General features: G+C 43.5%; 1 protein-coding gene across 2 annotated transcripts in view; it reads right to left on the bottom strand.

Moving 5' to 3' along the window:
- Positions 1 to 1781: 1781 nt before the first annotated feature.
- The window catches only part of peli1b (pellino E3 ubiquitin protein ligase 1b), a 44797-nt gene continuing 21095 nt past the window's right edge, over positions 1782 to 25483 (bottom strand). For both annotated transcript variants that reach the window (XM_061745657.1, XM_061745658.1), the window contains 6 exons: positions 22050 to 22354; positions 14312 to 14441; positions 12291 to 12392; positions 9999 to 10196; positions 8288 to 8476; positions 1782 to 3390 (listed from right to left, as the gene is read on the bottom strand). In XM_061745657.1, the coding sequence (XP_061601641.1) occupies positions 2812 to 3390; positions 8288 to 8476; positions 9999 to 10196; positions 12291 to 12392; positions 14312 to 14441; positions 22050 to 22132 (1281 nt within the window). In that variant the 5' untranslated portion in view covers positions 22133 to 22354 and the 3' untranslated portion in view covers positions 1782 to 2811. The remainder of the gene's footprint in view (positions 3391 to 8287; positions 8477 to 9998; positions 10197 to 12290; positions 12393 to 14311; positions 14442 to 22049; positions 22355 to 25483) is intronic.

Below are 25483 nucleotides of genomic sequence, written 5' to 3'. Positions count from 1 at the left end.
AATAAGTGAACCCAGCAGCAGAACCCCGGCCGGTTTATCGTCGTGCAAATGAGACGGACACCCGGCAGAATGTGTCACTTTTGCACTTTATTGTTTAAAGTTGTTACAAAAGAAGTGTTTGCTGGAAACATTCGTTGCTTTTGCCTTTTACAAGCACGAAGACAGAAGAGGAGTGAGTGGAGGGCGGCGGGGTCACACGCACATCCTAACAGAGCAGCGATGGACGGCAGAGACAGAGGGAGGGATGGAGGGAAGAAGGGAGGGAAGGAAGCCCTTGTATCACACAGTCCACGAAACAACCCAACAAGCCCGGAGGAGGCCAGGCAGAACACGCATTTCCTTTTCTTTAGGTTTGAGGTATCCCCAGATGACCATCAGTGTGTGTGTGTATGCATTTGTGTGTGTGTGTGTGTGTGTGTGCACGGGTCATTGTTTTCTCCCTGAGGTGAGTTAGTGTGTTGCAGGCTGAGGATGCAGATTATCTGGAGAGCTGCAGGACGAACAGATGGACACATATTGCATACACAAAATCAACATAAATTACAATCTCTCTCTCTCACTCACTCACACTCGTGTTAATTAAACCTGCAGGTTTGCGCGTGTCAGATCTCCCGCCACTGTAGCTCTGCTGGAGCCGTTTGGAAGTGATGGATAAGGAAAAGATGCTGGTGGGAGCTTTTCTATAGTCAGTCCTTCAGATGAGCCCCACTGACGGTGTGTGTGTGTGTGTGTGTGTGTGTGTGTGTGTGTGTGTGTGTGTGTGTGTGTGTGTGTGTGTGTGTGTGTGTGTGTGTGTGTGTGTGTGAATGGTTTGGGAGAATTTGTGCTTTCACATAAAGTGCCACATATCAAGACTGCTTCTCTGAGCTCATCGTTTTCTTCCCAGTTGAACATTAAACTTGGATCTGATGGGATGTCGTGGTCAAGTACAGTTGAAACAAACATTAAATATGTAACTTTGTTATTAAAATCATACCTGCGTTTACAGGTATTGCATAGACAAGTGCCTAATTGACATTTTTTTGCAGATATTGAAAAGTAAGTCCTTCAATCCAAATACCGTATTTTCTGGACTATAAGCCGCATCCGTTCTATTTTTTTTTAAATTATAAAAAAAGATATACAAACCGCATGCGCTCTATTTAAAAAAAAAAAAAGGATATGCAAGCCGCAGATATTTATGTTGTTAGATTAGATATTTGCTACATGTACAGAACTAATTTGAACTGTAAATGATGTACATGTTTGTACCGAAATAGATCCTTTCCTAACAGTGTCTTTTAACACGGCAGCAACTTTGTTGATTAAAACGGGACAGAACCAAGAGAAAATAACTGGTATTTATTTATCTATTTATCTGTTTGAAATCTGCTTCTACCTACTTCTATCTGCTAAAGAAGAACTAGCGTATTCTTTGCATTTATTTTGTCTTAGTGTTGATTCTAATTCCAGTTAGAGCGCCCAGAGCGGTGGAAGAAAAATCCACAGAATAGCTGCACCTTTGTATAAGCTGCATGTTTCAAAACCTATGAAAAAAGTAGCGGCTTATAGTCCAGAAAGTACGGTACCTCTGACTGAGAAACTGATCCAGTACAACTCCACACATTTGGCTGCGGTGAGTACGTGATCGGCTCCGGCAGACAAGGGTCAACAAAGAACAAACGTGAGAACAGGTAGCCTGGATATTTTATTCAAACCGTCGCCTCCAAAATGCTACACGAGGAAGCACATCAAGATTTTGAAAGCACAAATTGTCCCCGGCCGCTGACGAGTGTGTGTTAAAACAGCTACAGTGGTCTTGTCCGGGTGTTTAGTTGCGTGTAGGTGCGAGAGGAAGAGAACGCTTCACCTTCTGGGGCGTGGCTAGACGAACCTTGAGTGACTTTCAAAATAAAAGCAGGTCATTGGCGACACAAGCTGTATTTGAAAACACTGAGTAATACTGAGCTGAATCCCGGCCTACAGCATCACCAGTCCCCGGCAGACTCAACAGTGCCGTGGTTTGTCCTTCAATAAACTCCTCTGCATGAGTGCGTGTCTGCGCGGCGTGTGTCGTCAGCTACATATATCGGTGTTTACCAGAAAAAGAGTTACTCTTTAAAGGGAGGGAGCCGTCGTCCGGGACGCCGTGAAGACTCGGTTAATGCTCAACGAGGTTTTCTGCTGCAGATCTATTGCTCTGAATGCGGAAAATCCAGGATGATTCCCAATGAGAGAGAACAACAACTCAGGAGCTGACACACATGCCGGAGGATGGGCGTATAAATACGACAGATGGCTTTGAGAGGTGAACATGGGGGAAAGACAGAGAAACACACCGAAAACGTTATGTTTGGTTAACAATATACTGAATTTTCAAATGAAAACACTAAATAGTACTGATGCTTAGAAATATCTGACAGGTAAAGGATGAAGTGATGTTCCTGGGCCATAAATAAACATCTTTGTATTAAATAAGCTTTAAGAGATGTACACAGATGTATATTGCAACAAATACATGAATAAAACCGCACGTTTGCACATGGGCTTGTTAGTAATTTAGATAAATACTGTTGAAAGTTCTCTCCAAGAAACAAAGTTTACCCAGCAGTGTTCTTTGTTTGGTTTTTGTGTCTCTAGTTTCTCGTGAAAATATAGAAATCTTTGTCTTCATTCATGAAAAAGCAATACAAAGGTCACTTAAAAATGAGAAAGAGGCAAAAGTCCAGAAAGAAACAGGGTTCTGTTTTAATGCGGGCTCAGCATCCAAACGAAACCTCCTGTGCCGCTGCCGCTGGCCTCCTCCAAAGCATGCTGGGAAGTGTCCCCCCGCTAGTCCAGGGGTCCCTGGAAGATGAGTCTGATGTAGCCCTGCTCCCCGCTCAGCTGGTGGGCGCAGAAGGGGCAGGCGGCGTGGAAGGTGTGGGTGCCGTGCGGGAGCGGGATCTGACTCCAGAAGGACGCCGTCTTCTCCGAGCAGACGTGTCCGCAGGGGTTGAAGGCGTGCGTGGGCGGCGCGGCGTCCACGTAGAAGCCCGCCTCGCAGCCCAGCCACAGCGGCACGTACGGCCCCTTGGCCCGGCACATGGGGCACTCCCTGCTGCGGCCCTCCCGGCCCTCCCGCTCCTCGCGGTGGTTGCCCCAGTTGTGGTAGCCGTGCACGTGTCCGCACTGGAGGTAGACCCACGGCTGCTTCTCGTCCGGCGTGTCCTTGCGGCGCATGGACGGGAAGGCCAGCGTGTTGAAGCCCACGGGGCACTGCGGCCGCGCCGCGTTGATCTCCTGCCGTAGCGCCTCCAGGTGCTTCAGGGTGGGCGTGCGCGACAGGCCCTCGGCCGTGCGCCACAGCAGCGTGGCGCCGCACAGGTCGATGAGCGAGCCGTCCACCAGCTCCTGGCTCTCCGTCTCCACCTGGACACAGAGGAAACAACGACGTCAGCACTGCCAGCAAACACGCTACGCAAGAGGACTGACTGTTAGAGCCATTTGTACATATAAACGAAGTGATTCATAATTTAGATTTTGTAGCTTTTGATCTTTTTTGCTAAATAAATTAGAAATTCAGCCTCTGAGCCATGTCTTTATCATCTCAGTCTCTAACCTCCTCCATGAGGGATTCTGAGTGGCTATGATAATGAGGCTCTGTGCTGATTGGCTGCCTGAATGACGTGATACACCGCTACGGAAAAATGGTTGAAGCTCCGGCCGGTGGAGTTAATTGTGGGTGTGGTTTCACGCATCGGAGGCCAATCTATGTAAATCGCATTTTTGTTATGTAACGACGGGAGCAGAATCTGAACGGCTCGTAGATCCACATCACACTGGACGGCTCATCCGGGCGGCTGTACAGACACTGCAGAATTTGGTTGCTTTCCTCCTTCTCTGAGTTGGCAGGCTGAGGGGAGACCACTTTATATATGTTAAAGCAAGAGAAAAACTGTTCTTTTTATCAATAGGTCCCCTTTAGTATCAGTTCGCAAGGTGCTTGCTTAATATTAATAATAACTGCAGCTTTCTCATTGGTTACATACATACACACACACACACACACATATACATATATATATATATATATATATATATATATATATATATATATATATATATATATATATATATATATATATATATATATATCACGTGATGTACGTGTATTGTGTTTTTGTCAAGCTATGGAACCGAGAGAGCACACTAGTTTTTACCGTGCTTGCACGAGAATATTATTTGTCGTATAATCGCACAGTTTTTGTTTTTATAATTGCAACAAAGGCTTTTTTCAGTAAACCTTTGAAAGAAGAACATTTCATGGAAGTACGCGTCAGCTACATGCTCGGGAACTGTAGCTTAGTGTCCTTCACCAGAAATGGAGGAGCCACACTTACACTTACACACGCTTTACTATAAAAACCATTTCCAACTCGTCTCAAACACGTACTTCTACAACCGTCCAGTCGCACGTCTTCCTATTACTATCCATCATGTAGCTTTTAGTGGACTATTCTACATGTTACAGTCTGAATGGTTTAAATGATGTCAACGGCAGTGAGAATACGAGTCCTCAATGGTATCCATCTATTCAAGGACACGAGTATCTAACTCTGGGACTTATATTATATGGTGTCCAATCCACCTACAGAAACACAGCAGTTGTTAGGATACGTTACAGATCTTTATTGTTAATAGCAATTTACTGATTGCGTATTCTGCTTCTTGCGTGTCCTCGCCCCGCAGCGCCCTGACATGTGACATCTTCAATCCCCAAGACCACCAGCAGATCAGAGAAAGGTCACAGAGACACGTGATCGCTGCTGGATCCTGACGTGAGGGAATCAAACCTGCAGTACCGCTCTGATCACAGCAGGGGGCAGTGTAACACAGACACTCCCCACCTCTCCCCCAGACACATCTGTCTGGGGGAGAGGTGTGTGTGTGTGTGTGTGTGTGTGTGTGTGTGTGCGTGTGTGTGTACATGTGTGTGTGCGTCAGCTGGGGCCAGGATGACATGAGGGGAAATTGAAATGATGGCAGCTTGCAGGCGGGGCAGAGAGCTGCTGGAAATTTCAGAAAACACAGCGGGAAATTCCATGTTTAGATAACCGAAGCACATCGGGGCAGGAAAAGCAGAGGATGGAGCGAGCGGGGAAAGATCAGAACCAGGCAACGGACTGTTTCTATGACGTGACACAGGGATGAGACTGGGACCCGCTTCCAGGCGTTTCATCGACTGTTTCTGGACCAACGCGCTCCTGCCGGTGGCGGTTTCTAACCACCGTGTGTATGTCAGCCATGACGCAGCAAGAAAAACCTCTCCGGGATTAGAGGTCAGCGTTGTGCCATGTTCTGGTCACAAGGCTTCTCCTCCAATCACCTCCAGCCTCATCAATAACTATATAAATACACAAAAACCAGATGTCTTGCACAGGAAAGACTCTCACTCATTATCTGAGTGCTTCAGGTCAATTTAATCCTCAAAAACATCAACACACTCAGGTTTATTAAACTACACTGAAGCAAATCTTTTATTGGCACAGTACTCTGCTCTTTTATCACCGTTAACAACAACCCCCCCCGCCACCACCACACACACACAGCAGGCTCACTGAAAACCACGGTGTCCATGCACACGCCACCTAAACACATATTCAATTATGCTGCTTTACACATTAAGTCAACCTCCAGAAAACAGGCAGCATCCCTGCTGGGGAGGCTGTGTGAGTGCATCCAAAAACCAATCATTACCTCACTTTATGAAGCATGGACTCTTAAAGAAAAGAGGATGCTCAGCCAAAGTCGTCGCTTACCGTCTCTCCAGAGAACAAAAACACAATTTAGAGACACACCAATCACACGCACCGCTGTGAACTTTCAAAGGCACCAAGAAAAGAAGCAATACGTTGTGAGGGAAGTGGCGCCATGAAGTCGTATCTACAACAGGATTTTATAAATACGGGAGTACATTAACAGAGAGGGTGACGTCTACAACTTAAGACAGGGGTGTCAAACTCATTTTGCTTGGCGGGCCGGATTTGACCAATTTTTTTCTCACGGGCCGCATGCTCAAGATAACAAAAACGGTGCAAAATTTTTTTTTCCTACTATTGTTATCTAATCCAATATCAGTTTAGTTCATTTTAAAAGGAAATATGCACTTTTTTTACACTCTGATTATGTTCAGGATCTTTTCTTGAAATTTCTCAGTTTTTTTTTCAAATTATGTAAGATACTTTTAATATCATTTTACAAAGATAAACAGAAACAAGTATGTTTTTTTTATATTTCGCTTTTTTATAGGAAATTTAATTCAAAGCAAAATCTTTCTTATTACATCCAAAAGTGTTTCTTTGTGATTTAGAGATTTTTCCAGTACAATGAAGTGTATTTACTTTTAAAAATTGGCGTGGATATTTACGCCAGTGTGCCGAAAAAGTCAGCACTTATTTTTTAACTGTTTTACTTTGTCACTATCCTCGTATTCAAAACTGAAATTCTCTGAATAAATATATTCTATCATAGAAGAAGAAGAAGAAGAAGAAGAAAATATATTATCGGGTATGCTGCAATTCATGGCAATTATTTATGCCTTCCTTTTTAGTAAATTAACATTTCGGTTTTTTGCGTTGGAAACTTCTCGCGCCGCATGAAAATCTCTCTCGGGCCGCATTCGGCCCGCGGGCCGCGCATTTGACACCCCTGACTTAAGACAACCGTCTACAGAAAGTCCAAATAACATAAAACAGCAAAGGACATCACAGTAAGAGGTCAGCAAGACAGCAGATCCCGTTGAGACGACAAAAGAACATCAGCCGCTTTGAAATAGAGGTGGAGTCTCTTTAAAGAGGCGTTACTTGGTGTCTTTTAAGCTACAAAAGGATCATGTTGAGCTACTCATCTGACATGTAGCTGGCCGGTGACCCCCCCCTCCGCTGCACGCTGCTATTTGCAGAACAACTCAGACTCCTTATTTCAATTTTCCAGCCAGAAACAGATGAGGAAGAGGTGGATTTATTTAGTTAAGGTGACGTTGAAGCGCCTGTGTCGCAGATGTCAGAGGGCCGGATCCGTGCTCAGAGAAGTCCAGTAATCAGATTTACACGCATCAGACTGATGCTGTGACGAGCTACGCTGAACCAACATCTGTCTCTGCGGTGAACATTTCACGTCTGCTAGTTTTACGCATTTTCCCAGGAGCCGGCTCTCAGATGTCTGCTGCTGGTTGCCAGGAGGCCGCACCGGCCGACCACTTCCTGGCCCTGCTTACTTTAGTGTGTGTAAATCAGGAGCGTTCGGGTGAGAGGGGAGAAAAAAAAAGGGTAAAAGTGTCAACATGAGGGAACAAAATAAACATTTCTTTCACGAGAGTCTGTGTGAAGGCATCGCAGTGGCCCAGAGGCCGGCGGTTAACCGCCTCTGAGTGCGTTCAGCGTTACAGTTGAACTTCATCATGTTCTGTCGCTGGCCGTAATGAAGATAGGTGATTTCCCACAGCGCACCATTTAAATTGTCAATCAGCTGTGAAATAATGTGGAGTCTGTGCGCTGGAGGATAAGGCGCTGGGGAGATGGGAAAGGGCAGGCGGAGATAGGAGGGCTGCGCCGGGCCGGTTTATGAACAGGTGGCACAGCAGATAAAGAGGCAGATTAAAATTACAACTGCTGAAATGCTGACTGTGCTCCGCCGGCCGTTTATGTAAATGTTGTGGAGGAGGAGGAGGAGAAGAAGAAAAGAAGAAGAAGACACCCCGACATAAATTCCTTATGTGGCATGGCTGACGTGGCGGCGGGAGCGCCGTCATTGGCTGAGAGGCCGTAGCAGGAGGATCCCTTACAAGGTCTTGTTACACACATCCTTGACAGACAAACCGTTGCCATGGAGATGACATCTCAATAACCCCCTGGTGGTGCTGAGGATCGACTGGCCTCAGTCTGGTACACGGGTGTGAAAAACAGTGACACAGTGTGAAGGAATGATTTACTAATTCTGACATCCAGCTCACTTTAATCTGTATTTCTATAATAACTCGTCTTATTCGTGGATATTAAACGCCTTCCCACCTGTAGCAGCAGCCGCTCTCTGCTTTAGACTGTTCCAGCTTGCTGTTTACTTCTAAGCCCAATCACAGCATTGATTAAAGCCCCGGGAAACAAGTGTTTTTGGTGAGAAAAGTCATTGTAAAGTCCCCGTTCAGACTGATAATAGAAGAAACGCGCTGATCGACATGATGGAGCACTTAGCTCCTAAAGAAGAAGAAATCTCTCGCTCGGAGATCGAAAATGGTGCGTGACTGTGTCTGGGTGCATGTTTTTCTCACCATCTTTCCCCGCTGCTGCGCTGAGCGGGTCTCTCGTAGCGTGAAGACGTTGCCGCACACGGAGATCTCCCTCCAGACCCCCGGCTTGGAGTCCTGTGTGAAGCCGTTGCGCGGGTGCATCACCAGCACGCCGTTGGTGGTCAGCCCGTCCATCTGACCGTCAGACGTTTTCCACTTTGCGGCTTTCTCCTAATGTGAACAGAGGCACGGGAAGATGTGACGTGGATGGATGAGCCATACGGATGTCCTTCATGCAGACCTGAACCCACAACTCTCTCATCCCCCGTTTCTTCCCCTCCCAGTTATGGGTTATGCCCTCAGAGGCCAATTCAACTGGAAACAACCCATCTGGAATACAGTTGGGAAAAGTAGGTGCATTTCTGTCTGTGGCGTGAGGTTATGAAATGCATTACCGGAAGAATTGAAATATAGCAAAAATGTGTTGAATTTTAAAGAAAAAAGTTATAAAGACATGATGATGGATAAGTACAGACTTGTTCCCGGGTAATGGATTTATGTCATAAAAAATGGAAACAAAAGGATGGGTACATTGGGTATTACTTTGATAAACATTTAAATACAGGTAATCCTTTTTTTTAACATATGTGTGTGCAGATACATGCATGTATGTAGTGTAAGCATGTGTAGTGTACATATGTATGTGGATATGCAAAGGGGGCCAAGTAACGAAGTACAAATACTTCGTTACCTTACTTAAGTAGAAATTTTGGTTATCTATACTTCACTGGAGTAATTATTTTTCAGACGACTTTTTACTTTTACTCCTTACATTTTCACGCATTTATCTGTACTTTTTACTCCTTACATTTTAAAAACAGCCTCGTTACTCTATTTCATTTTGGCCTTTAAAAAAAACTATCCAGTTAAATTGCTCCATCTGGATAGAGTGAATTTGGTTGTGGTTGTTTCAGATGTTCTTGTCCAGTTTTGTTCTTACATCAGATTCCTGCAACTAAACTTGGATGTACATTCCAATAAAGGTTAGGATAAATGATAACATGCCTCTGAAGTTTGACTTTTTGCACCATTACAATACTTATAGGAAACTAGTCATCATATCTCCTGCTCTCTGAAACACATGTTAATGCTCAATAGTACACATATATGGTTCTTTAATATATTTGCATTATACTAAGATGCTTCATTTTCAATGGCTTTTGTCCTTAATGGCTTTTTTCCCCCTTACATTACTTTTACTTTTATATTTTAAGTAGTTTTGAAACCAGTACCTTTATACATTTACTTGAGTAAAAAACTTGAGTTGATACTTCAACTTCTACAGGAGTATTTTTAAACTCTAGTATCTATACTTCTACCTGAGTAATGAATGTGAATACTTTTGACACCTCTGTGGATATGTAATGTGCTTGTATATATGTATGTACATGTATGGATATATGTGTAGGTACGTCATAAGTAGGTAGGTATGCATGTAAATGTGCATATGTTTTTTTGTTGTTGTTAGCTATTATTCATTTGTTGTATTTCATACAAGGAAAATGTATCAAACATGTCAGACAAAAGACATTTTGAAATGTAAGAAGGGGGGGCCGAGGCTTCAGCCCTGACCCTTTGGTCGTGACCTAAGTGCTCATGCTTGGTGGTGACCAATACGTTTTTTTTTCATTTTCATTCATTTCATTCATTCCCATCCACACGTCTCTGACGCGGGAGGTGAAGCGCCGCTCACCCCCAGGAAGATGTTCTTGGAGGAGTCGAAGCCCGCCGCGTAGATGCGAGCTGTGTAAGGCGGCGTGCGCTGGCACATGATGCGGCAGGCGAAGCGGGAGATGGTGCTCTGGACCGACTGAGTGTCTGCGTTGCTCTGGCTGCCCGCCACCGTGTCCGTCACCACGAAGTCTATCGGACTCTCCGTGGACCGGCCAATCTGGCAACCGGAGACGGAGCCATTAGTCACAAACGATGTCAAGTTATGAAGTGATTTAATAATCTTCCCTCCTGAGGAAGAGAGCTGGAATTGAAAAGTCACAAGCGAACAAACAGACTGTGCAACAATAGTAAACATAAAAAAAAACAAAACTGGATGAATAATGCTCCAGAAGCTGCGTCTCACGTGAGCTGACACGGCAAGAAATAAACAGCTTGTTTGTTTCCCTCTATTTCTGCTCTTTTACACGTTTATTTCTACCGGTCTGATGACCTTGGAGATGATCTGTGATAATGGTACTCAGCTCTCGACAGCTACCTGCATCACCACCGTACCATCATCTCCACGCAGCGCCACCGCCCACCGTGTTAATGTTCAGCAGAGAACAGGATGACTTTGGAAAAGTGCTGCGTGAATACATTTAACAATCCGGAGAGGAGATCTTTTCAGTCGACGCTGCAGTCCACCTGGTCCGCCGGTCCCTGTCAGCCGCCTCCGGAGTCCCCTGGGCCGACCGGGCCCTGCAGGACTCCTGCAGCTTGATGGCGTACGTCACCTCGGGGGCCACCGGTCCAGTCCAGGCTCGTTCCGACAGCCCCGTCTGACAGCTGCTTCCCAGCAGACCTTGGTGATAACTTTGGGCCTGTTCGGTTCCTCCCACTTACCAGCAGCTCCTCTCTTCACCTTATGGCACTTTTCCACTAGTATCTACTCAGCCCGGCTCAGCTTGCCTCCACTGGGTTTGGTTCTTTCCCACCAGGGGTCTAACGTGCAGAGTAGATAATTTTTCTGTATCTATTCTGCCGAGGTTCTAAGCAGCTGAGTCGGCTGTATCTGACATCATCACACTACAGACCACTGATTGGTCGGGGGGTTGGAGTCAGATGTCTGAGTCAGGAGGAGGAAATCGACAAAAGAGCGACTCTGACGGCTTCTTGTTCATTTTATTCAACAGGCAATGGCAGAGCAAAAATCTGTTTCATGATCCAACTCTGAGGTGCAGATGTTCATAAACCTGGTGGCTGAGGAAAGAATTAAAAAGGGATGTAGACGGGCGATAAGGAACTACCAGATCCACCAGGAGCTCTGTCTCTTCATAGCTGCTCGTGGCTCCAGCTGACTTTTCAGCAGCGCCGAGACAAACAAAAAAAATTAAAAAGCGTCACTCTCACTCTCATTTTTTAACTTGATATTGAACACAAGCCACAGACCCAGCAGCACATCTATCATCTCCTCCATGTTCTACATCTTTAGTGTTGTTGTCTTCTTCATTTAGATACACAATCAAATACGTCACAGCAGCCTCGCTCCAACCCTCCTACTACTACTCCAGGTGCTGAATTGTTATGGAAAAGAAACCAGGCTGAGATGAGTAGAGCCGAGTAGGTACTAGTGGAAAAGTGCCATTAGAGGGCTGAAGTTCTCAAAAACCAAGTAGCTCCCTTTAGGAGGATCTTCTATCTCCCCGAATAAGGACTAAGGTTCTCTAAACTGGTGGGTAGAGTGTTAGAGTTTTTGGTCAGCTCAACTTCATCTGGTCGATATCTCTTAACATCACACACAAGCCCCCCCACACCCCCTGCCGGTAGGTGGAGCTGAGCCCGGCCAGGCTTCCCGGGTTCATGGCTAAGGAATCGCTCTTGGTCTGGCCCGTCCCCCAGGACCTGTTTGCCTTGGGAGACCCTACCGGGGGCTGTTGCCCCCGACAACATAGCTCCTGGGATCATTCGGGCACACAAACCCCTCCACCACGATAAGGTGGCGATTCAAGGAGGAGGCCAAGAAATCAGCCATGAATTATGTGACACAAACTATTATTTAAACACAACTATTTCTGGATTCAAAAACTTTGAAAGAGTTAAAGAAGCATCATTTTCCTATAATTATTCAGCGAGAATGCTAAAAATAAATACAACCTTTAAAGTGGCAGTTTCCCGTACTGTATGTAAACAACTCCTGCTTAGTCATTATGTCTGTGTGAGTGGAGCAAAGCAGAGTGGACAAAAATAAATAAATAAATAAAACAAGGACCTTTCTAATGAGGAAGGTGGATGTAAAAGTGGAAGCTGGGTGATAAACAGTGAGGCCGGTTACCTGGAACATGTCTGTATTGCTGTCGTGGGTGTACTCCACCACCACCGTCTGGGCTCGGGACAGAGTGTAAGAGATGCTGTGCTGGTCTTTGTTGCTTATGGCCTGGAGGGATGAGAGACGAGGAGGACGGTGACGACGGCGAAGGCAAAAACAAACAGATTCAGATTGCTTTTATTTGCCATTTGTGTTAAACACATAGGAATTTGTCACGTTGGTAACAGTGTGCGCATTCGGAATATTGTTTTCACATATAAATAAATAAATCAGAGACTGCGTTTCCATGCATCAATAACCCTTTTAAAACCTGAATATTGGCAATAATCCGAATTTGCACGGCCATGTAAACACCAATAACCCCTTTGAATAACCCGAATTTGCTCATATTCCGGTTTTTAAAAACCCGAATATGATCCCTGGGTTACTCCTTTTAAAACCCGAATATTCGGTCATGTAAACGCCTAATGGGATATCCCCATCAAACGGAACATGAATTTGTTTTCTGCGCATGCTCTGTTCACAAGGAATCCTGGTCTTTTGAGTCCAGGAAGTTCTTATAAACACGGAGAAACGCAAGACCAGGAGGAGACTAATCACTTCATAAATGTAATGAAGGATATGAACATTTCTGCATTTGTAGACGGTAGAAAGTACCGGGATAGAAGATTTACAAGAAGGTGAGAGAAAAGTTGCGCGAAGCAGCATTCGTTTTGAATTTGGATACAGGAAGAAGAAGAGGAAATGACGCTAATTGCGTCATCACGTTCTCCGCGCGTCGCTGGTTTGATCCAGATATCCCAAATGATTAATTACCATGTAAACAGGGATAACCCTGTTTGCTCACGCATGGAAACGGAATATTCCGAATGTTTCAGTAACCGGAATATTAGCAATAACCCGAATTTTGACCTCATGTAAACGTAGTCACAGACACAAACACCACAGTGAAGGAATTAACAAAAATAAAGTGCAGGCATATACATTAAGTTGTAGTCCAGTTTTTGATTTTTTTTTTAAGTGACACCAGAGACCTGTGCCAGTGTCACTAAGGAGCGGGAGGGGGACCTGAGTCATTGATCAGCCTGGCGGCTGAGGGGAAGAAGCTGAGTCTGTGGCTGAACCAGACCTTCAGATGCTCTGAAAGCAAACTCTGTATGACAATTCACAGCAGAGAGCATGAATACTCTGACACCTCCGACCTCTGCTCAGTGATTTTTACAGGGAGCGGATAAACACACAGAGGAGGGGCAGCGTGGGTGAAGATCCCGGTTATGTTGTCACTAGCTGGACTTAACCTCTCCCTGGTCAGTAGGGACCACCCACGGCACAGACCAGGACAGAAATCACTCCTCCAGATCCTTTAAGTCACCATGTTGTGTACAGATGGGAAACCAGGAAAAGCAAAAGGTCCTCTCTCTCACGCTGTTGCAGTTTTCACTCTATTTAACATATTTCGGGGGGGATTTCTGTGCAGTCTTGTAACTGATGACAGAAACACATGAATGCTTCGATGATTTCGGAAGGAAAAGCTTGGAAATCATTCAGCGGATCACGTTTGATTCCTTTATAAACTCGTCAGCGTGTTTGGGATAAATGCTGTGTAAAAACCATCGTTCGAGCACCTTTTAAAGCCTCCGTGAAGCTGCGTACCTGCTCGTTTGAGCTCTTTTTTTTGCTAACTCAGGGGCGCTTTGCTGATCTTTTTCCTTTTCCTGCCTTGTTAATGGTGCGTGTATTATTCACTGTGTGCTGCGTTTAATATCACAGAACAAAAAGAGGCACTGCCTCACGAAAGCCTTTGGTGGAGCAGCCAAATCCTTTTTTTTTTCTTTTTTTAAATGTCTGTTGTCAGAAAAGAAAAACAACCCTCAGACAATCACACTCAAAAGGAGTGGAAAAAAGCAATTTTCTGACTTTGCAGTTGAAAAAGTTTAGTTTTACAACCTCTGAGGTGTCTGATAAATACATTATACTGCTAGTTTAGTGTGTGTGTGTGTGTGTGTGTGTGTGTGTGTGTGTGTCACCTTGGCTGCTTGCGGGGAGCAGGCGATGTGAACTGTGCTGGGTTTTACCCCGTTCGCCTTCGGTCTCTTACAGAGTGCAAACCGGCTTTTACGGCGGCCGCGGTCTCCGTTGGGTAGAGAGCCATTGTACCTGGATGAACACACACACACACACATACAAACACAAACATAAACACACGTGCATACTCAAGACAATAGGCCATTATCGTCTACGCAGCTATATGATGCACTGGAAAAACCGTCCTGCTGGAAAACGCTGCAGGCATTTCGCTGCAATCCTTAGATCACAGGCACACAGAGCCTATACTTTACATACGTGTTGTTTTAACCAAAGTACAGCGTGTCCTCGCAAACATTAAAGCCCTCCAAACACAACCCCAGAAAGGCGGAGAAAATAAGCACATAGAGAGACTTATTTAGCCAGATACACGACTGAGGAAGGGAGAATAAACAGAGGCGTTCCCTCTGACAGAATGGAGTCTCTGTGGCTCTTAGCTGCAGTTACTGGGCTGTTGTGTCTCTGCAAGTGTGTGTGTGTGTCTCACGCTGTGTATGTCTTGCTTAACATCCAAAAGTAAGAAAACATACAGGAAACATTCATCAACGGCGTCCGCCAGACACTAGACTCCATCTAGTGAAGGAGAGAATCTGTCTCCCCCCGAATTTACAGATGCTGTTTTTATATTCGCTGCTCAAACAAGTTTCAGATCATTTCTGACCAGTGTGAAGTGATTTCTCTGCAAGAAGCTTCACAGCTTTATAAACAAACCGCAATGACTCTTCAGACTTCACAGATGCACCGTCACTTTCAAACTAAACCAATACGAAAACCTTGAGACTCAAAGTTTCAAAATTCAAGCTCAGACACTCTCAGGTAGCAACATCCACAAAAGTTTCTGAACTCATGGGATTACTGAATCCTCTGATGTAACAGTTGTGGTCTGATGAGAAGAAGTTAGTTTTGTTTAGTTGTTTTTTTACCGGTGATGTTCATAAACAAGTTTGGAGGAGAACAAATGAGACAAAAGAAGAAATAACTGTAAATCGAACTGGTAGATTAGATAAAGTGGACAGAACAGCTAGTAAATGGTCAAATGTCCTGTGTGTTAAGTAAAGCCCCTTTCTATAGCATTTGCTTAGTCCCTTATTAACGCAAATCTTATTATTCTAAGCATGCACAGCTTTCATTTCCCATCATAAACACTGATGATCCATAGGCATCACTTCAGACTACTAGCTAAACAGCTGAAACTTGGACGGAGCCATGAACACACATGTGAGCTGTTTCGTTGTAGGACGGTTAAGGAAGGGTGATATTAAGCTTTAGGAATGGGCTTCCTAAGGAACTGACCTCAAGTCTGTGAAAACTATGTGGACTGTACTTAAAAGCTGGGCCTATGCCCAGAAATGCCCCGAAAGCTTGCTAAGAATCATCAAGCCACATAGTAGGCGTGCTGGATTTGGTTTGTAAACCAAAGATGTTAGTAACATCTTTCGCCTTTTCGTTTTTGTGAAGAAGACTGCCACAGCTCCGCCTATTGATTCGGCATTAGTTTTGACTTTTGGAGGCCGTTCCCGACACCTCCTTCCACTCCTATCTGGGTCTGATAGGCTCTATGAGACCGTATGTAGGGTTCAGTGTCCTGCCCAAGAACAGGGTCAGCAGGTGATGGTGCTAGAGACCAGTCTGGTGCCATTTTTATTCCCCATTAAAGATGTTGCAGAGTGATAGAAAAATTAAAAAAGAACTAATTAAATGCATTTTTATTCAGGTCTTGCAGCCGGAATTATAGTGAAGGATGTGCCAGTAGGCCTGTGTTGAAAAAAATCGATTTTCCGATTCTAAATCGATTTTCATATTAATTCCTAAAAATCTTTTTTTCATCATTACATTTTTCGCCCGGTGAATTTTAATCCTAGTAGTCGGACAAAGTTTGTTATGACACTTCTAAAAAATGTCGGGTGCTTCATGGCAATATGTGTGTGTGGTGACAGAATAAATTAGACAAGCTAAAATGATTTGTTTACTGCATGAACTGTTGCAATTTCTTACTTTTTTGCACTTTAAATGGATATTGAAAGGCCTATTTGAGTTATTTATTTCTTAGTTATTTCACAATAATTATTGTGAAATTATTATTTCACTAGTTATTTTACAGTCATTTAATTCATGGCAACAGCTGAAAAAACATTTTTTAATAACACTAACACAAAACAATATCGGATTGAATTGAATCGAATCAAATCCTGATAATCGATTCTGAATCTTAAGAATTGGAATCGATTCTTGACATTTGAATCGATACTCAGCCCTATGTGCCAGATGTTCCTAATACTTCACATCACTTCAAATATAATATAATGTCTGCAAGTGGTTTTAATGTACAAGCACAGGAGTACTAGTCCTGTGTCTAAGGCCTCAGTGTAGCTGCATCGGGTCTTGAACCAATCAGAGGCTTGAAGCGAGCTCACCCTCTCCATCAAGTCTAGCAAAAAAAAAGGAAAAAAAAAAAGAAAGCAGCACAGGCATGCCGTAAGGACGCCCTGCCTCCGGCGAAATGTTCCTCTGAGAAAGCAGAGCTGCTGGGATCAAACAACGCTGGGAGGGTTTGTCCGTAACCATGGAGAGGGAACAGAATCACAGCAACGTTTGGGCAGCGTAACCATGGCAAGAGTGTAACCATGGTGAAGTTTAGCCCGTATCCAGATAGAGGACAGGGCGGTGTGCTGGAGAGGGCTCAAAGAGCTGAGCGCAATTCAAAACCAGGTTCCCATGTGCTGCAGCAGAGCTTGTGTGCGCGTGCACACGTATCCAAATATTCCCAAGAACCCAAGTGGAGAGGTTAAAGGTTAGCAACAAGTTAGCTTGTGTTTGTGGGATTGTGCACACACGGGCCGTTCATACACGGAGCCAGAGTTAGGAAAAAGTTAGTCTGAATGTGCAGACACACACTGTACTCTTCACTTCCCACAAGTAGCAATAGCCTTGTACGTGAGTGTGCGCGTGCATGTGTGTGTGCATTTCCTTCAAAGCCTAATAAACTAAAGGTCAGTGTGCAGCAACAAGCTACCATTTATACAAAAACATAAAGCCAGGTTGTCTGGGAGTTACTGCTCACGCCTGACTCAGCCTCTGTGTCTGTTTGACTGAAGGCAGCGGCTGCTCTGCAAGTTTATTTTTTTAACATATTAGTGCCAGAAAAAAAAGAAAAAAAAAGATTAAAAGTCACAAAACAGATGCTACAACTTATCTAAGTGCTAAGCACAGTTTTGTCCATTACAGTGAGACAATTGTTCTCCCAGCGAGCTCCCGGTCCACGTGTGAGTCCATACATCACTGCAATTGCAAACACGTCACAGCTGCAGCCTTGTAAGTCCAACGCATTTGCGAGCCTTCATCCCGCTCGGATAAATAAATAACTTTAACTATACGTGCTTTGGGGACACGCTGTTTCTGCTCAAATGCAGACATCCAGCATGGTCGCAGATTTGAGGTGGATTTGAGGCGGCTGCTGCGTCTCTCGGGGTTTCGTGACACGTGTCAGCCACGACGCTGTGACACCAGTTAAAGGGCTCCTCTATTAGCATTCATGGGTCTATTCTTGGCCACACAAGAGTCACAAGCTGAGTTTCCAATTTACAAATGAATTTAGTACAATTGTGCTCTGTACACTGGACCTACCGCGTCATGATTCAATGGCTTCCTTCAAACTAGTTTCTGTTTCCAATAATTGGCTTGTGCGAGTTGAAGGCTGTTTCAGGGGGTAACCGTGCACGAGTGGGCGAGGACGCGTTCACGTGCAGTATTGTGCGTAGGCGATGTGGCACGCATTACTTCCTCTGCCACCCATTTCACAACTTTCAGTTGATCTGCTTGTAAAGATGGTTAAGACATTTTTACCAATTTTGGATGATGGTGATCTATTGTATATGAATGCTCCTGCCCAGTTCTTGCATATGTTAGACACTGCGTATCATAGTGCACTGAGATTTGAAACAAAGTGTAAACCTCTACTCATCATTGCATTCTGTACTCCAAGGCTGGCTTACCTTCACTGAATGGCGGAGGCTTAATCATTGATACTTGTTCATATACAAAGCTATATTAGGTAAACTTCCATTTAACATTTGTTTGCTGATCAAGTTGAAAGCCATCAGTAGGTATAGTCTGAGATCAAATGATGCAATCCTGCTGTCCATATCAAGTGCGAGGACCAATCTAGGAAGAAAGCCTTCAGGTGTTCTGCCCCACTTGCTTGGAAAAGCCTCCAAAAAGACCTGAAGCTAAACACATTAGTGTCATTGTCTGATTTTAAAGCTCTTACAAATACATTTTTAAATGACTCTGTCGATGTTTTTAAGTATTGTAACTTATTTACTGGCACTGTTTTGTGAGCTATCTTGCATTGTCCTTCTATTTCTGTTGTTGTTGATGTTGTTTTGTCTGTAACTTTTAAAGCTGCCATTTTTGGTCAGGTCTCCCTTTAAAAAGAGATCCTCGATCTCAATGGGACTAACCTGGTAAAATAAAAAATAAATAAATAAAATAAATAAGAAAGAGACTGTCTTTAACTTCAACTACCAGAATCTGGAGGTGTGATGAAGTCCACAGGAGGTTCCTGGTGAGTCGAGCGCTAATTAGAGATGATAAGCGAAACAAATATCACTACACCCATTGAGATTCTGCGACCTGTGTCAATGGCAACAGTGCAACTGTTTACACTACGCCAATGAGGCAAACAGCACAGCTTAATTAAAGCAAGTGGCGGCGGCCATAGTGATGTATTCATTTAGCTGGGGAAGGTCAGAGGATGAGGCTCGGGGTTAAGTACTCGCCTCTCGCAGCTTCAGCGAAGCCTTTAAAGGTTTAAGGATGCAGCTCAGTGTGTGAATCCCTCTGTCACTGAGCAAAAAGTGTCCCTGTTGACCTTTTAAAACGGGTGGCCTGATTTAGAACAAGAAAAAAAAAAACTGAGCGGAAAAAGCACAAGCAACGGAAAAGTGGGGTTCTCCCTTGTAAAGAGATGGAACTACATTCACTGCCTAATGTGTTTTTTCCAACAAGGGAAAATTTTCACAGTTGTCTTCCAAACTATGCCCCTCTAGCACAATCCAGAACAGCAAACTGTGAGTCAGCTGTGACACTGATTGCGTGTGTCTGTGTAAGACATGAAAACTGTGTGTGTGCTTGTAAGGAGTCTTTCCAAAATCTGCATTCCTCTGTGGAGCGGGCCGGTGTGGGGAGCAGACGGGAATAGACCTTTGGGAATAAACAAGAGACAGACGGACAGAGGAACTCCTTCACTGTCAGTTGCTATTTGAGAAAGTGTGTGTGAGCATTTATATGTAATCTATGCTGAAGATGCAGGGTGGAGTAGATTTTTTTTTTCCTGCAGCTGACTTTGTGGATTTGACTCAAATACACACGAAATTCTGCGTAACACAAGACTGACAGTTTTAGACTATCTACCAGACGTCAAAAACAGACAGAAACTTTACTAACAGGTATTGTTTTTCATCATGTGTCGCAGTTTTATTTGCAGCCTTCATTGTGCATCAACACGGCTGCCAATTAGCAGAATAGGGAAGTAAAACACAATATGTTTTCAGAAGGCGAGTGTTGATTTATGCACGTAGGATGCTCCATTTAAAAATGCAGCTTTTTAAGTAAATGAGTTTGAGAGATTCTAGCAGCGCTCACATCATATTGCAACAAAGAAACTGTCAGTTTGTCTTCATGCGGACTAAACAGAAGCGTTCGTCAATGCCTGGCAAGAGGTGCAGCCTGATGTGCAAACGCTGTGAGGTAACTAAAACTAGTAGAAAGTAGACTCAAATGAAGTTTTCTCAAGAGTTTTCCATTTGTACTGTGACAAATGCATCCATCTTAATGGCTACAACTGCTGAGGTTGGAACTAAAATATATTATATAAATAATGTTTGTAACCAGGTTTGAGTAAGGACATATGTTCGGCCTGCAGAAATGTCCTTTTTAAGGGAATCCTGGCTTGTGAACAAAAAGCGGACTGACTATCCTCCAATTTAAGTAGCAGTTTATCAAAAAAACTCCATAAAAAACATGTCGTACACATTTGGAGAAGCTCACACAGGCTCAGAGTGTAAATAAATGTTTCTAATAGATGTAACTTTACAAAAAAGACAAGCTTATATAAAACGGTGGCTAGTTATTGGCATATTAGATCCACCAAGAGTAACTACATTAATTCACAGTAGTAAAAAACTTGACATTCAACATTTCTTTTTATAGAAGATTAGATTTAATGAAAATCAGTAAAGACTAAAGTGGATTATATACAGCATTTTGGAGACTGATACATGACAGCAGAGTACATCAGCAAATTAACAATAATTGTTTTTTTCCACGATAAAGGACAGGAGGAGGTCGAGTTTCCAGCACATGGACGACTCACATCTGGCCCTGAAGGTGTCCCAACTGTACCGGCGTCTGCATTCAAATGTCAGACGGACATTGTGGAGTCAGAGGCGCAACAACAGCCGCCGTTTGCACACACACTCATGTATTCGTCTCACTGACTACATGTTGCCAGAGCTGAATCATCTTTCCTGAACAGGAGAGAGGCGCCGAAGTTCCCCACAAAAAACACAGCAATAATCAATCAACTCCTCATAGGCCTACCTTAAAAAAACAAAACAGTTATAACTACTACTACTGTCATATAACAGACGCTTTTATCCAGAGCAACTTACAGAGAGAAAAAACAGACCATTTTGTCCAAGGAGCAATTAGTAGTCTAGTGGCTACCTCTGTAGCCACTGTGACTACCGAAAAACAACCAGTCAACTACCCCAGAACAACCTACACAGTTAATGATAAGCAATTATTACAACCATAACGTTCAGATGCAAAGTGAAAAACACAGCGCACGATGAAATGAGCCCGATCCGAGAGATGCATCGACAAAACAAGCCTATTTCCACGATTGATCACGAGATCAAAGCAAAACCAGGAAGATATTTCAACTAATGGTTAAGCAATACAGCAAACTGTAACCTTTGGCTGCAACTAAGAGTCATTTTAACTTTTGACTTTAATTGCTGATTATCTCTGAAACACTTATTGGTTTGGAAATATCAAAGAATTACAAGAAATCCCCCACTGCGTCATCCGAGTCTTAAGTAACAGCTTCGGATGATCTTTAAATTTTATCAAAAGTTCACACCACTGAAACATCAAGACAGATAAGGAAAGGCAGCAAACACAAATCCGATAAGCTGAGAGCATTTAAGTTTGGACATTTTTGTATTAAAATTAAACGATTTTTAGCTTATGCCAACTCATCAATCATAGATTGTTTTGCTGAAGGTCACTGACACATTTTCTTTTCGATTAGTTTTATCTATAGAGCATCAATTCCCAGCAAAACCTGTCACAAAGCACTTTATATAGAAACTTAGTATTTCAGATTCTAATGTGTGTTTGATTGCTAATCGACAGAAATATGTACGACAATCACATCAACAAATCAGGTTTGGGAAACACTTGATTTAAATTACAGCGTCTCAGCCTGCCGCCCCCTCATCCCTGACTCTGGAGATCCTAACAAGACCCTGGTGCTTCTAAACATCTAACTGCATCTTGAGCTATTTAGAAAATCTCCAGATAACTTAACTTAAAGGTTATTTACTGAATGGAATCAGTGAATGCAGAAGTGAAATTGTGTTTTGGTGTATAAAGAGTTGATTTGTTGTCGCCTACCCCAGCACAATGAGCTCTCCATACTTCACTGGCACTTTGGTGGAGGCGGTGGTGGAGATATTTTCCTGCTCCGGGGAGTACATTGGGCACAGCTGACTGAGGTTTGGAGGAGGAGGCGAGGAACAACGGGTGAGAGCCAACAGGGTGACGGGAGGCAGGAAGGGGAAAGGAGGGGAAGGGGGGGAGGAGGTGCTGATTGTTCGGAGTAATGGGGAAAGGAGGAGATGGAGGGGAGGGGTCAGCTGAGCCTCAGCTCCACCCTTTCATGCTTCATATGCCCGTCTCACAGCGCCGCTTGTCCTTCCCTGCAGAGAGAGGGGAAAAAAGAGGAAAGATTTATGACCACGTGTTCACTCGAAGGCCTACAAGGAAAAAAACTGGGTTGCCTTTATATTAGGTTTCACTTTAGATGTGGGGATAGTACTCATGACGAAATTTTTTTTTTGATGATTAGGCATGACGAATAATGCCACAGGAAAAGAAAAATGCAGCACTGTTGAATTCAATGAGAGTTCATAAAGTCAGCAAGGCTGCAAATGCAAAAGAGCTGCATTTCTTCTGTATAGCTCACAGAAATTAGTGTACTAGTTGACTTGGCTGATCCCACATCTATACCAATTTACACACACGTGTCATCCTCTTCAGGGACCTGGGGAACGAGATTGTTTCATTACCTTATGAAGTTCTCTACAACTTTACTGATTACATCGTATGCCAAATGTTGTTTTTTGTAAGAAAAATGAATAGAAATTTATTAAATTGTGTGATGGACTTGTTTATGTTGGAGGCCTTTTTCAAACTTGACGTCTCAGACAACCTCATCATCTAACTAGTACCTGAAGTCTAGTCTAATTTATTTTAACACACAGCTTAACTTGATCTGATTGCGCATTAAGGATAATATTAATCAGCTTTTTAGTAAAATGCATTTGTGTTCAGGAAATAAGTGGAATTCAGTCAGTGTAACTCCTGCTGGTTGGTGAAAGGGCTTAAATGGGGGGAAGGCGGGAGACATCTGAGTACCATAAATACAGAAATAAAGAGAACTTAACATTTAGGAGAATGTTTACAAAGAAAGTGGTGCATCTGTACAAGCACCCAGTCAGATATTCATATCTGAACACCACAAATATTGGAGCAGATAAACATCTTCTAATTTTTAGTGAGAAGATGTTGGTTCGTTTTGTTTTGACTTGTCCTCTTTAGTAAGCTTTTACTTTCAACTTCCTTCATGTACAGGAAACCATAAAAAAAAACGAGAACATGCGTGAGAAAGAAGGCATGAGAAAAAGTAGAGGATGGACTTCCTGTTAGGGTGAGGTGAAGTAGATCATCATGTGTTTGAGTTTAGCTAATGACCTTTCTGGTACAGCTGCTTTCTCCAACTTGCTAGCAAAAAAAAAGAAAAGAGCGAAGCTAAATATCATGCACAAATCTAGAGTTGTCTTTCCGAACAATAACATCATCCCTTCAGTTCCAGGCAGCGTGCCCCATGTGAAGCAGAAAGCTTCTCTTACCGATTCCCAGAGCGCCTATCTGCTCGGAGGAAGCAAAACCACACATGAATAAAGTGTAGGCCGTTAAAGTGTTTTGATGATGACTGAGGAAGGGTGGGGGCAGGAAGGCTGAGGCAGTCCCACCAGACTGAGTGGGAGAAGTTCATGAAGGGGCCTTGCAAGTAAATACATCAGATATATCATTTCAGACCGAGCCATTGATCAGGGTTGACTGAAGTCGCTGCTGTAATACATTCAAATGAATTTCAGAAGGATGTATCCCGTTAATACTGCCTGTCTTTTATATGTCAATCAAAAACGTGGAAAAAGAACCCTCCCATCTACAGATTAAGATACACCAATACGTTTATATTTAGTGATTTATAGGCATGGGCTGGTTACTGGCATAATGGTATATCATTCCTTTAAATATATTGGTTTTTAAAGCCACTAAAAAAAATGTAAATCCTACAATTTCCACAGTATCAGTTATTTATGTCTCATCGGGGTCTTGGGAGTGCAGTGATCCATTTAAGTTGTGTGCAGCACAGAAGAAGACAACCCCCTGCAAGCCTTAGCTCGAGTTCGTGGTTGCTGACGGAGGGGAACCACCAGAGCTTTTCCACACGCTAAAGGAAGTAAATATGAGAAGTTTTCTGTTACCGCAAATACCTAGACTGACACAGCTTGGAGGAGGAAGGCCACCCAACCTGCAAGCTGTACTAGAGAAGCTACTGTGAACCTGAATGCACACCTGCAGCAGCGAAGGTGATGCTGTCTAAAAGTGTATGCGTGCGTTGGTGACATAAATACATTAGTCATGTATCAATGACTTGGCTCATCCCACATCTATACCCATTGCCTTTCCACCTGTGTTCGTAACTGTTCAAGCTCGCCATATATTTATAAATCTCTGGTGTTTTACAGCTGTCGTGTGTTGGAGAGCACGAGTAACAAGCGAGTGTGAGGTGAAGTGAACATTCGAGTCAAGCACTACAGCGGCCTCCACACAATCATGATATAACTGCAAACAAGAGCTATATGGGTGTAGAAAAAATGAATAAACCAACCTTCAGTTCAGAAAACAATCTAGACACTCTGTCAGTGTCTAGATTGCTGTTTGCTGTACCCCGTGTTTAAGACGTCCTGCATCCATCAGTCCTCCAGACCCCTAATTCACTGGACATTTCCCTAACTTTTCTCAGATATGAGATCTTGATAAGTGAATAACGCCATCAAAAGTTAAAAAACACTCAAAAGGTTCAACTTCCAACATCCTACTCTGACTTGGCTGCTGGAGAGACAGGTCATCCATCAATCAATCAAACTTGATTTATAAAGCATTTCTTCACACATATATGTAGCACGAAGTGTTTTGCATGTTTAAAAATTGTACAATTTAAAAAGTCAAAACAGGGCCCAAACAACCACTCTCATATATTCTGGACCTGTACCAAATTAAAACCCTTCTGGGTGGAGGTATCTGAAGCATTGAAACGAGTTTTCAATCAGCCTGTCACAGTAGACCCTGTGGTGATGCTGCCGGAGGGTTTGGGGAGCAGAGCCAAAACATATCTATTGCATATATTACTTACAGCGGCTATAAAATGCATTACTATAAATTGGCTAAAACCAGATCCGCCCACGTACAATTTGTGGGTGGAGAAAGTAAGGGACATCTACCAAATGGAGCAAATTACTTATTCTTTGAGACTGCAATTGGATATATTTTGTAGGAGATGGAGCCCTGCAATGCCCCTATTAATGGAGTGGTAGACTCAAACCATTATAATTCGGTGATTTCTAGATTTGCTGTCCTACACTTCCCACCAGACCCCCTGGCGGGTTTGGGTTTGCCTTGTCCCTTAATGTAGTTTCTGTCGATGTCCTGTTGTACGTGTTTTTGTTTTTGTTTGTATTGTCCGACGCTGCCTTTAT

This window comes from Cololabis saira, chromosome 17, assembly GCF_033807715.1.
Source record: "Cololabis saira isolate AMF1-May2022 chromosome 17, fColSai1.1, whole genome shotgun sequence".
Classification (NCBI taxonomy): Eukaryota; Metazoa; Chordata; class Actinopteri; order Beloniformes; family Belonidae; genus Cololabis; species Cololabis saira.
Note: the sequence above shows the minus strand (reverse complement) of the source record. Positions and strands in the feature narration are given on the sequence as shown.